Source organism: Oncorhynchus mykiss, chromosome 7 (assembly GCF_013265735.2).
Source record: "Oncorhynchus mykiss isolate Arlee chromosome 7, USDA_OmykA_1.1, whole genome shotgun sequence".
Classification (NCBI taxonomy): Eukaryota; Metazoa; Chordata; class Actinopteri; order Salmoniformes; family Salmonidae; genus Oncorhynchus; species Oncorhynchus mykiss.
In genome coordinates this window covers 79536509-79551234 of record NC_048571.1, presented here as the reverse complement: position 1 = coordinate 79551234, position 14726 = coordinate 79536509, and the positions used below count along the sequence as shown (strand labels likewise).

At 45.4% G+C, this 14726-nt stretch overlaps 1 protein-coding gene across 2 annotated transcripts in view; it reads left to right on the top strand.

The window, feature by feature from the left end:
- Positions 1-14726, top strand: part of LOC110529040 (solute carrier family 12 member 5-like) — a 266968-nt gene that overhangs the window by 173070 nt on the left and 79172 nt on the right. For both annotated transcript variants that reach the window (XM_036984164.1, XM_036984165.1), the window contains exons 2-3: positions 3309-3406; positions 5309-5449. In XM_036984164.1, the coding sequence (XP_036840059.1) occupies positions 3309-3406; positions 5309-5449 (239 nt within the window). The remainder of the gene's footprint in view (positions 1-3308; positions 3407-5308; positions 5450-14726) is intronic.

Genomic DNA, 14726 nt, shown 5'->3' with positions numbered 1-14726 from the left:
CTCAGGCCTTATTGATTAAAGATAGCCCACCAAAATTGTATAGTTGCTCAGAATCCCGCTCCACTTAAGGTCACATCATCTATTCATTGAAATCTGCTGAAATGGAATGACCTGCCAACTCGCAGAGCAATTTAGCCAAGATGTAGTAAAAGAAGCGGAGGCGACATTGACTGGCAGTACGGGAAATGGAGACAGGTGAGGATTCGGGAGGGGGGCCTCCAAGTGACAGAAAATCTCCAAGAGGCCCCTGCCAGGAACATGACATGTTCTTGAGTGGTGACGAGCCAGACGCCTCATCACCCATTAATAAGTCATCATGGGAAAGTCATTCTGCTGACCGGCCTGCTGTTTAGCGCCGTCTGTGATGTCACAGGGATATATAGGAGATTTCATTGAGGTGGTTTCCAAATTATATTATGATATTAGGATATACCTTATACAGTATATTGTAAGCAATTAAGTAGCCTTGGCTTGTGCGAACCGGAATGGTTCATAGGAGCAGGAAACTCTCTTCTGTTGCTGAAGCGTCAGACAGCTTGATGTAGAAGTACACCTCCTAGGCAGGACGCCGGTCTATCGCAGGGACTTATACAGTGTATGCATCCCAATATGTAGATTTTGTAAATGAGACTTGGACAATAGTGAGTACACAATTAAATATGTACAGTGCCTTTGGGAAAGTATTCAGACCCCTTGGCTTTTTACACATTTTGTTACGTTACTTAATCTTAATCTAACATTTATTTAATTGTTTTTTTCTGTCATCAGTCTACACACAATACCACATAATGACAAAGCAAAAACTGTTTTTTATAATGTTTTTACATACCTATATAAATGTGATATTTCATTTTTTTATTTTCAATAAATGTGATTTTTTTTCTTTTTTTCTAAAAATATTTTTTTGCTTTGTCATTATGTGGTATTGTATGTAGACTGATGACGGGGAAAATTTTTAAAATTCATTTTACCATAAGGCTGTAACATAACAAAGTGGAAAAGCCAAGGGGTCTGAATACTTTCTGAATGCACCCGTCTATTAGATACATTCCAAGTTGATGAGCTTTTTCAATCAATCAAGCACTGGAGACAGCAACATTCATAGGGATTTCAGTATGCTGTTTATTTGATTGTGTTATGAAACGTGATTTACCTAATGCAGCACCATATCATACTCTGTAACTTACATTTGGAATCGTGAGTACGTCATCAATGTTATAACACCATCTTTGGGACCGTTGATGACGTTTCACTTTTGAGAAAATAAATTTCAGATCTGTACTTAACAGGGACTGTATTCTTCCACCAATGGGATAGCTTGATTCACAAAGTACTTGCTGATTGCCTCTGTAAGCTATAGTTACAGTCTGCATGGACAGTATGAGGTTGACCACAGATAAGAAGAGAACATGGTCAATGATAAAAAGGCAGAATGTCTGAGGACCATCACTTATTTTCATAAATTCATCATTGTTCCTTTGATGTTGGCATATCAGGAGAGATGGGAGAAATCAAGAATATGGGAGTTGTGTGGAACACCCTCATTTAGGATATATTACCCTGCCAAACACAACACTGCTCAAAAGGACTCAAGTTGTCCATTATTGATTATGTAAGGAAGGCTGCTAGACTGTACAGCAAACAATCAAATGACCTGGGCTTTGGGATCCTAGAGGAGTCTTAATGACCTGGGATTTGGGCTCTTAATGACCTGGGCTTTGGGATCTTAATGACCTGGGCTTTGGGATCCTAGAGGAGTCTTAATGACCTGGGCTTTGGGATCCTAGAGGAGTCTTAATGACCTGGGCTTTGGGATCCTAGAGGAGTCTTAATGACCTGGGTGTTGGATCCTACAGGAGTCTTAATGACCTGGGCTTTGGGATCCTAGAGGAGTCTTAATGACCTGGGCTTGGGATCTTAATGACTTGGGCTTTGGGATCTTAATGACCTGGGCTTTGGATCTTAGAAGAGTCTTAATGACCTGGGCTTTGGGATCCTAGAGGAGTCTTAATGACCTGGGCTTTGGGATCTTAATGACCTGGGCTTTGGGATATTAATGACCTGGGCTTTGGATCTTAGAAGAGTCTTAATGACCTGGGCTTTGGGATCCTAGAGGAGTCTTAATGACCTGGGCTTTGGGATCTTAATGACCTGGGCTTTGGGATCTTAATGACCTGGGCTTTGGATCTTAGAAGAGTCTTAATGACCTGGGCTTTGGGATCCTAGATTCTCTCTCTCTCTGTCTATCTCTCTGCCTCTCTCTGTCTCTCCCTCTCTGCCTCTCTCTGTCTCTCTCTCTGCCTCTGTTTATCCATCTGTCATTAACCCCTCTCTCTTTGTCCATCTGTCATAACCCCCTCTCTCCTTCTCTCATAACCCCCTCTTTCCTTCTCTCATAACCCCCTCTCTCTTTCTCTCATAACCCCCCCTCTCTCTCTCTGTCATAACACCCTCTCTCCTTCTCTCATAACCCCATCTCTCCTTCTCTCATAACCCTCTCTCTCCTTCTCTCATAACACCCTCTCTCCTTCTCTCATAACCCCATCTCTCCTTCTCTCATAACACCCTCTCTCCTTCTCTCATAAACACACCTCTCCTTCTCTCATAACCCTCTCTCTCCTTCTCTCATAACCGTCTCTCTCCTTCTCTCATAACCGTCTCTCCTTCTCTCATAACCCTCTCTCTCCTACTCTCAGAAATCCCTCTCTCCTTCTCTACCCCATAGAGAGAGAAGAGTACAGAGAGGGCATGCAGTTAGTGGTGCCCTACCGTCAGCGCACATGGCTGCCTCGGCCTCACTAAAAGACATGACCCCAGGCGAGAGAGGGCGCTATCTGCCATCTTAGAGAAGGGCTGGAGGGGGAGAGAAGGCAGATATAGACTATGTCTGTGCCTTAGTATTGTAAACAGAGGTATTTTCAAGTGTTTCTAATGCGGCCCTGGCGACAGCACAATGTTTTCGCCCTGGTTTTGAAATTAATATATGTGTTTCAGGGAAGGTCGTCCTTGCAAGTTTCAACTGACAGGCAAGCGAGTGTGAAACTTTGTGGACTTTTATTTTTTTAGGTGAGCACTTAACTCAGGCTATCAACCTCGCTGGAAGCCTTGCAGACCCAAAGCATGGCATCACATTAGTTGGCGGTTCAGGGTCACTTGTTAAGGAAATTAAGCTCTGAGAGCCAACAGTTCTGTTTATTCATAAAGACACAGTGGAGAAAAATGTGCATTGTGCATTTTAGGTATTGAATAGAACAGGGATGCATTGTATTTGAACCCATCTGACGAAGGCTTTGCGTTTCTTCTTCTAGGTGATGGGAACCCCAAGGAGAGTAGTCCTTTCATCAACAGCAGTGATGCTACGGAGAAGAGCCAGAAATACGATGGCAAACATATGGCTCTGTTTGAGGTATGTACACACACACACACAAACACATACAGGCACAGACAGACACACGCACACATACACACGCACACATACACACACACACACATTTATTTGTGCATGTGCAACACAAATCAAGCCTATGATGAACAGAGGATGGTCCTGCCAGTGAGACTGCAATTTGTAGGCAGTTACACACACACACACACACACACACACACACACACACACACACACACACACACACGGTTCAGAGAGTGATTGAATAAGGGCCCTGACATCGATTAATGAGGGTCATTACTGTTTGAAGGACAAGTGAAAACTTCAGGTGAATAGAAGCACATTTCCAAACTGCTACAGAAATGCCAAGTCTATTATTTTTTTCCATCTCAAAGGGACTCTCTGTTGTTACTGGTGATTTGTTACTGTGATATGTAGTTTGTATTCATAGTGCACATTTTAGATCTTACACTTGAACAAGCCCCCCATTCACATCGATGGGGCTGTAGAGGAGCGTGTCCAGAGTTCCTAGTGCTAGGAAGGAGGGCCAAACACACCCATTCACATCGACGGGGCTGTAGAGGAGCGTGTCCAGAGTTCCTAGTGCTAGGAAGGAGGGCCAAACACACCCATTCACATCGACAGGGCTGTAGAGGAGCGTGTCCAGAGTTCCTAGTGCTAGGAAGGAGGGCCAAACACACCCATTCAGATCGTAGAGTTAAGTTCCTTGGTGTCCACATCACCAACAACTATCATGGTCCAAATACACCAGGACAGGGGTGAAGAGGGCACGACAAAACCTATTCCCCCTCAGGAGACGGACAAAATGTGGCATGGGTCCCCAGATCATCAAAACGTTGTACAGCTGCACCATGGTTGCATCACCGACCTGATATGGCAACTGACTGTAAGGCGATACAGAGGGTAGTGTGTACGGCCCAGTACATCACTGGGGCCAAGCTTCCTGCCCTCCAGGACCTCTATACTCGGCGGTGTCAGAGAAAGGCCCCAAAAATGGTCAATGACTCCAGTGACCCAACTCATAGACTGTTCTCTCTGCTACCGCACGGCAAGTGATGCCGGCACACCAAGTCTAGGTCCAAAAGGCTCCATAACAGCTTCTACCCCCAAGCCATAAGACTGCTGAATAATTAATAAAATGGCCCCCCGGACTGTTTGCATTGACCCCCCCCCCCCCCCCCCCCCCCCTCCCATTTGTTTTTACGCTGCTGCTATTCGCTGTTTATCGTCCATGCATAGTCACTTTACCCCTACCTACATGTACAAATGACCTCAGTTACCTCAACTGACCTGTAACCCCACACATTGACTCGGTACCGGTACACCCTGTATATAGCCTCCTTAAGTGTTACTTTTTTTAACTTTCGTTTTTTTGTAAATGTTTTCTTAATTCTATTTTCTTAACACTGCATTGTTGGTTAAGGGCTTGTAAAGTAAGTATTTCACGGTTGTATTTGGCTCAAGTGACAAATAACATTTGATTTGATTTGACATCATGTTGCACCACCTCAGATATGTAAAGGAATACATTATGCATCAATATGCTCACTACATTGCCTGCTACAGTAGTGTTTTATTTAAGCAATAAGGGGCTGTGGTATATGGGTAATATACCACGGCTAAGGGCTGTCCTTAAGCACGATGCAACGCAGAGTGCCTGGATACAGCCCTTAGCCGTGGTATATAGGCCGTATACCACAAACCCCCGAGGTGCCTAATTGCTATTATAAAATGGTTACCATTGTAATTAGAGCAATAAAAATACATGTTTTGTCATATCCGTTGTATAAGGTCTGATATAGCATGGCTGTCAGCCAATCAGTATTTAGGGCTCGAACCACCCAGTGTATAATATGTAATTGACCATTTTCCATGTTATCCTGTGTGTGTCAATGCACTCTGCAGGAGGAGATGGAGACTAGTCCCATGGTATCAACCATGATCAGTAGCCTGGCCAACTACTCCAGTCTCCCCCAGGGCAGCAAGGAGCACGAGGAGGAGGCAGACAATGAGGAGGAAGACAAAAAGAAGAAGAAACCTGTCAAGGTAAGGTGCCGTTACAGCACTGGTCAGTCAAACCTGCAACACAGCACTGGTCAGTCAAACCTGTAACACAGCACTGGTCAGTCAAACCTGCAACACAGCACTGGTCAGTCAAACCTGCAACACAGCACTGGTCAGTCAAACCTGTAACACAGCACTGGTCAGTCAAACCTGTAACACAGCACTGGTCAGTCAAACCTGCAACACAGCACTGGTCAGTCAAACCTGCAACACAGCACTGGTCAGTCAAACCTGCAACACAGCACTGGTCAGTCAAACCTGCAACACAGCACTGGTCAGTCAAACCTGCAACACAGCACTGGTCAGTCAAACCTGTAACACAGCACTGGTCAGTCAAACCTGCAACACAGCACTGGTCAGTCAAACCTGTAACACAGCACTGGTCAGTCAAACCTGCAACACAGCACTGGTCAGTCAAACCTGCAACACAGCACTGGTCAGTCAAACCTACAACACAGCACTGGTCAGTCAAACCTGCAACACAGCACTGGTCAGTCAAACCTGCAACACAGCACTGGTCAGTCAAACCTGCAACACAGCACTGGTCAGTCAAACCTGCAACACAGCACTGGTCAGTCAAACCTGCAACACAGCACTGGTCAGTCAAACCTGCAACACAGCACTGGTCAGTCAAACCTGTAACACAGCACTGGTCAGTCAAACCTGCAACACAGCACTGGTCAGTCAAACCTGCAACACAGCACTGGTCAGTCAAACCTGTAACACAGCACTGGTCAGTCAAACCTGCAACACAGCACTGGTCAGTCAAACCTGCAACACAGCACTGGTCAGTCAAACCTGCAACACAGCACTGGTCAGTCAAACCTGCAACACAGCACTGGTCAGTCAAACCTGCAACACAGCACTGGTCAGTCAAACCTGCAACACAGCACTGGTCAGTCAAACCTGCAACACAGCACTGGTCAGTCAAACCTGCAACACAGCACTGGTCAGTCAAACCTGCAACACAGCACTGGTCAGTCAAACCTGCAACACAGCACTGGTCAGTCAAACCTACAACACAGCACTGGTCAGTCAAACCTGCAACACAGCACTGGTCAGTCAAACCTGTAACACAGCACTGGTCAGTCAAACCTGCAACACAGCACTGGTCAGTCAAACCTGCAACACAGCACTGGTCAGTCAAACCTGCAACACAGCACTGGTCAGTCAAACCTGCAACACAGCACTGGTCAGTCAAACCTGCAACACAGCACTGGTCACATAAGCACACATAAACACCCCAAGCACACATAAACACCACCAAGCACACATAAACACCCCCAAGCACACATAAACACCACCAAGCACACATAAACACCACCAAGCACACATAAACACCCCCAAGCACACATAAACACCACCAAGCACACATAAACACCCCCAAGCACACATAAACACCCCCAAGCACACATAAACACCCCCAAGCACACATAAACACCCCCAAGCACACATAAACACCCCAAGCACACATAAACACCACCAAGCACACATAAACACCCCCAAGCACACATAAACACCCCCAAGCACACATAAACACCACCAAGCACACATAAACACCCCCCATGCACACAAAAAAACAAGCACACATTTAAAAAAAAAACAAGCACACATAAAACCCCCAAGCACACATAAAAACCCCAAGCACACATAAAAACCCCCAAGCACACATAAACACCCCCAAGCACACATAAACACCCCCAAGCACACATAAAAAACAAGCACACATAAACACCCCTTAGCACACATAAACACCCCCCATGCACACAAAAAAACAAGCACACATTTTAAAAAAAACAAGCACACATAAAACCCCCAAGCACACATAAAAACCCCAAGCACACATAAAAACCCCCAAGCACACATAAACACCCCCAAGCACACATAAACACCCCAAGCACACATAAACACCCCTTAGCACACATAAACACCCCCTAGCACACATAAACACCCCTTAGCACACATAAACACCCCTTAGCACACATAAACACCCCCTAGCACACATAAACACCCCAAGCACACATAAACACCCCTTAGCACACATAAACACCCCAAGCACACATAAACACCCCTTAGCACACATAAACACCCCCTAGCACACATAAACACCCCTTAGCACACATAAACACCCCTTAGCACACATAAACACCCCCTAGCACACATAAACACCTCTTAGCACACATAAACACCCCAAGCACACATAAAAAACCCAAGCACACAAAAAAAACCAAAGCACACATAAACACCCCCCAGGCACATATAAGCACCCCCAAGCACACACAAACACCCCCAAGCACACATAAAAACCCAAGCACCCATAAAAACCCAAGCACACACAAACACCCCCAAGCACACATAAAAACCCAAGCACCCATAAAAACCCAAGCACACACAAACACCCCCAAGCACACATAAAAACCCAAGCACCCATAAAAACCCAAGCACACACAAACACCCCCAAGCACACATAAAAACCCAAGCACCCATAAAAACCCAAGCACACACAAACACCCCCAAGCACACATAAAAACCCAAGCACCCATAAAAACCCAAGCACACACAAACACCCCCAAGCACACATAAAAACCAAAGCACACATAAAAAAAAAAAAACACACCTAAACACCCAAAGCACACATAAAACCCCCAAGCACACATAAACACCCCCAAACACACCAAACATCCCCTAGCACACATAAACACCCCCAAACACACCAAACATCCCCAAGCACACATAAACACCCCCAAACACACCAAACATCCCCAAGCACACATAAACACCCCCAAACACACCAAACATCCCCAAGCACACATAAACACCCCCAAACACACCAAACATCCCCAAGCACACATAAAACCCCCAAGCACACATAAACACCCCAAGGACACATAAAAAACCCAATCACATATTTTTTTAAAACAAAGCACACATAAATCCCCCAAACACATAAACCCCCCAAGCACACATTAAGAAAACCAAGCACACATAAACACCCGCAAGCACACATAAAAACCCCAAGCACACATAAACACTCCAAGCACACATAAACACTCCAAGCACACATAAAAAAAACCAAACACACCAAACATCCCCAAGCACACATAAAAAACCCAATCACATATTTTTTTTAAACAAAGCACACATAAATCCCCCAAACACATAAACCCCCCAAGCACACATTAAGAAAACCAAGCACACATAAACACCCCCAAGCACACATAAACACCCCAAGCACACATAAACACCCCAAGCACACATAAACACCCCTTAGCACACATAAACACCCCCAAGCACACATAAAAAACCAAGCACACATAAACACCCCTTAGCACACATAAACACCCCAAGCACACATAAAAAACCCAAGCACACATAAACACCCCAAGCACACATAAACACCCCAAGCACACGTAAAAATCCATAAAGAAATGGTTAATTGACCACAAAATCAACATTTTGAAATGGCTGTCAGTCTAGTGACTTTTTTTAAACCAGGGTGTCAGTAGTGACACCTCAAGCACTGAGATGCAGTGCCTTAGACCGCTGTGCCACTCAGGAGTTGGTTTGAATTGAAGAGGGCAGTCCATAAGTACAGACTAAGGATATCAAGAATCTGGAAAGATTCTGTATGGAGGAATGGTCTATAATCCCTTCCAATGTGCTCTCTAATCTCATAAAACATTTGAGAAAAAGGCTCAGTGCCATTATCCTTGCAAGGTGAGGTATTGAAAAGTATTGAAAACAGGGGTGCCAATCATTTTGACCCCTATCTTTTTGAGATTTTGTTTTATTACTTGTTAAACAAAATAGATTTCTCTGAGCATTTGTATGAGTATAATTGAGCATACCCACATAGCTCAGTATTTGTGTTATTTCATAGTCCTTTTTGCTCATCTTTATCAATAATAATAATTTTGGACATTACTGTATGATGGTTGTTTTATGGCAATGGACAGTGAAAGACTTAAGTCAGAGACTGGAGTGTCAACATATGGCTCTGTCAGATATGTAACACAGTCTGTGTTGGTCGATAGCGAATTCTGTTTACTCCCTACTGATCTCCGCTGAGGTTTCCTGTGAGAATGTTGTGCTATGTTGTCAGAGAAGTGTCCAAGCATTGCCAGTCAACCATGTGGGAATGCCTGATCTGTCTCCCAGATGACAGCCCTCAGTGAAGTTTGACCCTGGGCTGTCTCAGTGTCTGGCCAATGAGGAGAGCCGCCTAACAGGCCTGCCTAGTTAAGAGCCTGACTCAAGACCTTTTCACCCTGGGGTTTTCCCCATCTATTTCTGTTTTGGTTTCTTTCCACATATCATTCTTGGTTCTTTTTCCAGTCTCCCTGTTTACCTTCCTCCTTCTTTCAGTCCTTTCTCCCTGGATGTCACCTGTCCCTCTGTAAGGTCCCCTCCTCCCTGGAAGTCACCTGTCTCTCTGTAAGGTCCCCTTCTCCCTGGACGTCACCTGTCTCTCTGTAAGGTCCCCTTCTCCCTGGACGTCACCTGTCCCTCTGTAAGGTCCCCTTCTCCCTGGACGTCACCTATCTCTCTGTAAGGTCCCCTTCTCCCTGGACGTCACCTATCTCTCTGTAAGGTCCTTGCTACTTTTCCCTCTATATATTGGATTCAGTACTCCTCGATGTCGCCAGGCGGAAGGTGCTAATCATTCTCGTGTCGCCTTCCCCAGCCCTTTGATACTTAATTAACCTGCTCGCTACGCCAAGCAGCTGCTTCTCCAATCAGCAGCCCATTCCAAAGGCAATCTCCCCATCACCACGAGAGGCTTTTCATTAACGCAGCCGATGGCATTTTATCATTCCGACAGCGATCCCTTTCTCTCTCCTCTCCTCTTTCCTCTCTCTCTCTCTGCTTCATCAGCAGCTGCTGGAGTATGGCAGCCAGAGCGTTTCGTACGACGCAGTGTGAAAAGAGAGATTAGAGGGTTTTCATACCATGCAACATCAGGGAACAGTCTGGAGGTTGTCGGGGTTAAGAAGGAAACTGTTCTGCCGATCTGTGGGGACTGAGTCTTTTCCTGTCTGAGTTTCTATTGGGAAGAATTAAAACGATGTGTTGAAAAGTGTTCCATCTCAGTCTCTAATGTGTTTTTCTCTTCCATGTCATGTGTTTTACGATGCCTCTTCTCTCTCTCATTAGAAGCCCCAGTCTGACATTAGTATTCACGGTGGTTAGCCTTGCGAAGTTTGTATCTTGAGTAATGTTGCTTTGTATTATACTACAGTTACGTCTGCGGTTTGTCAGTATTGATAGTCGAGCAGAGAAGTCAAAGCTTACGTGTGCCCCTACTTAGAAAACTGAAAGTGTGGTTAAAACCAAACAGACTTCATGGATTCTTGAAGCAGCACCATAATATTCCAGCAAACAGGAATGTCAGTTTATTAAGCATTTAGTCCCATGTGAATGTCCAGTAGGTAAGGAATAAATAGGATGGTGTTGCTGCAGGCCTGCAGCACTGAATGTCCTGCCTAGATAATTGGCTAAATCACACACATGCACATATAGACATAGGCAGGCACCTTTACCACCCATGAACAAACACCTCCTCCTTCCCCATTTCACTCACCTCCCTTCTTTCTCTCTATTTCTCTCTCACACACTCATATACACATACATACCTTAACTACACACAAACAAACATTTCCTCTCCTCGCCCTACTCCCTCCTCCTCTCTCTCCTCCTTCCCCTACCTCTCCCTCTCTTCTTCCTCTCTCTCCTCCTTCCCCTACCTCTCTCTCTCTTCCTCCTCCTCTCTCCTACCTGTCTCTCTTCCTCCTCTCTCTCCACCTTCCCCTACCTCTCCCCCTCTCTCTCTTCCTCCTCTCTCCTACCTCTCTCCCTCTCTCTCTTCCTCCTCTCTCCTACCTCTCTCTCTCTCTTCCTCCTCTCCTACCTCTCTCTCTTTCTCCTCTCTCCTACCTCTCTCTCTCTCTCTTCTCTCTCTCTTCCTCCTCTCTCCTACCTCTCTGTCTTTCTCTCTCCTCCTTCCCCTACCTCTCTGTTTCTCCGCTCCCACACAAACAAACACACACACAGAAACATGCCGCAGGTTAATCCATACCCATGGGCAGACATTCGGAGAGAGTTATATGATGCCTTCTTTCCTCTCTCTCTCCTCCTCTTTAATAATTCACCTGAGCTGAAACACATTAGCCCTGTCAGTTCCTGTCTGGTCGACAGAGCGTGAAGACGGCATTACAAGCTCCCCCCCCCCCTCCCACCCCAGCGTTCCCCATTCCCCATCCCATGTCTTCACACACCCCTCCTTTCACCTCAAAACATTTTATTGTGTTAGAAGTCGAGGTACAGCATCTGTGTTCGCTCGGCCAGCATCTGTGTTCGCTCGGCCAGCATCTGTGTTCGCTCGGCCAGCATCTGTGTTCGCTCGGCCTATAGATACACACGGTGAGGAGCGGTTTAACGTAACCACGCCCCCGAGTAGGGTACAGTCGTAGGGTACTCCTGTTACTCCCATGAGCTGTAAAAGGCCATAAGCAAACAAGAAAATGCTCAACCAGAGGCATATCTCCTAGTGGTCGTTGATTTTAATACAGGAAAAAATAAATCAATTTTTCCTCATTTCTACCAGCAACGTCTTGTGTGCAACTAGAGGCAAAGAAAACTCTAGATCACCTTTACCCCTCACACAGAAATGCATACAAAGCTCTCCCTCGCCCTCCATTTGGGAAATCTCACCATAACTCTGTCCTCCTGATTCCTGCTTACAAGCAAAAACTCCAACAGGAAGTACCAGTGACGCGCTCAATACTGAAGTGGTCAGATGAAGCTCTTGCTAAGCTACAGGAATGTTTTGCTAGCGCACACTGGAATACCTTGCAGGATTTATCCGATAGCATTAATGAGTTTACCACGTTGGTCAACGGCTTCATTAAGTGCATCGACATTGTCTTCCCCACATTAACTGTACATACATATCCCAACCAGAAGCCATGGATTACGGGCAACATTCGTACTCAACTAAAGGCTAGAGCTGCCGCTTTCAAAGAGCGGGACACCAATCCGGATGCTTATAAGAAATCCCACTACGCCCGCCGACAAACCATCACACAGGCAAAGCATCAATACAGGACTAAGATTGAATCCTACTACACTGGCTCTGACGCTTGTCGGATGTGACAGCAGGGCTTGCACACTATTACGGATTACAAAAGGGAAACCCAGCCCCAAGCTGCCCAGTGACACGAGCGTACCAGATGAGCTAAATGCCTTCTATGCTCGCCTCGAGGCAAGCAACACTGAACCATGCATGAGAGCTGTTTCGGACAACTGTGTGATCATGCTCTCCGATCATGCTCTCCGTAGCTGACGTAGACCTTTAAACAGGTTAACATTCACAAGGCCTCAAGATTACCAGGATACGTACTCTGAGCATGCGCTGCCGTCTAGTGTCTTCACTAACATTTTCAATCTTTCCCTGACCTAGTCTGTAATACCTACATCAGGGATCATCAACTAGATTCAGCCGCGGGCTGATTTTTTTATTGTGTGGATGGTCAGTGGGCTGGAACATAATTGACCATAAGAAGCCCAAACAGATATAATAATTGACAAAAATATTATAATTTCAGACCTTGCTTACATTTATTTATATACAATCACATATTATCTCTCTACTAGGTGTGAGAATACTTTGGAACAGATTTACAAAATTAAAATGCTGATGTCTTTTATGTCCAACAATTTGGGGGGCCAAATACAAATCACTGCCACTTGGGGAACCCTGACCTACATGCTTCAAGCAGACCACCTTGGTCCCTGTGCCCAAGAACGCTAAGGTAACCTGTCTAAATGACTTATCGCCTCGTAGCACTCACATCTGTAGCCATGAAATGCTTTGAAAGGCAGGTCACGGTTCACATCAACACCATCATCCCAGACACCCTGGATCCACTCCAATTCACATACTACTCCAATGATGCAGATTGCAGATGATGGTATTTCTGTTGCACTCCACACTGCCCTTTCCCACCTGGACAAGAGCAACGCTGTTAGTATATACATGTTGTTTACGAAGCATGTGACGAAAAACATTTGATTTGAGTCTTTGCCTGCCCTTGAACAGTCTAGGTATTTAGAAATGTTTATTCTTGTTGGCTTGCCTATATGACCTTTCAACTTGCCGGAGACCACCCTACCAAATGGCTCAAAGTAGCCAGTTCATAAAACCTAATTTGGTGGTGTTTTCTCCTACTGTTGTTCAAACAAAACAATACGCAACAGCTTTTCGGCATCTTAGCTATAAAAGCAGGGTTAGCTAGCTGAAGAAAGTCAGGCTCTTTGGCTGATAATTGTGACGTTGTCGGGTTATGAGTAAAGTAGGCAATTTAACATGGGAGTATTGGGTGTACCCTATGGCTGTACCCCACTCTGGGTTGTGGTCACGTTAAGTCATGCCTCGCCGTGTGTATCTATATTATCGCTTCAATCCTACAGTAATTTATACCCCCAGCTATTTCAGCTTTTTCTTATTCTTTCTTCTAGATAATTACTGCTGTAGTAAATCAGAGTCTGCTCTTCTCTCTTCTCCTCAGCAACAGGTATCTTCCCTCCTGTCTTCTTCTCTCCTTCTCTTCTTCTCTATTTTCTCCTCAGCAACAGGTACCTTCCCTCCTTTCTTCTTCTCTCCTTCTCTATTTTCTCCTCAGCCACAGGTACCTTCCCTCCTTTTTTCTTCTCTCCTTCTCTCCTATTTCCGTATATCCTCCTTTCTTCAGCTGTACCTACCCTCCTCGTTTTTCTCGTTACCCTGCAGCTAGGTCGTCCACTATCTCTCCTTTCTTTAACCTGTTCTTCTCCCTTCTCCTTTCCTACTTCCTATTTCTCCCCATCCAAAACCAGGAAAAGGCTGTGCCTGTCCTCTGTAGATCCTCTTAAGCTGCCTACACCCTACATGACACACCACTTAAAGGGATACTTTGGGATTTGGGCAATTGAGTCCTTTATCTCCTTCCACAGAGTCAGATGAAGCCCTATATCTCCTTCCCCAGAGTCAGATGAAGTCCTTTTATCTCCTTCCCCAGAGTCAGATGAAGTCCTTTATCTCCTTCCCCAGAGTCAGATGAAGCCCTTTATCTCCTTCCCCAGAGTCAGATGAACTTGTGGATACCATTTTCATGTCTCTGCGTCTAGTATGAAGGACGGTAGGACGAAGCTAGGACTGTAGGACGAAGGTAGGACGAAAGGAAGGGGGCAGTCCCCCTCCTAACATACTTATTCTAAATTG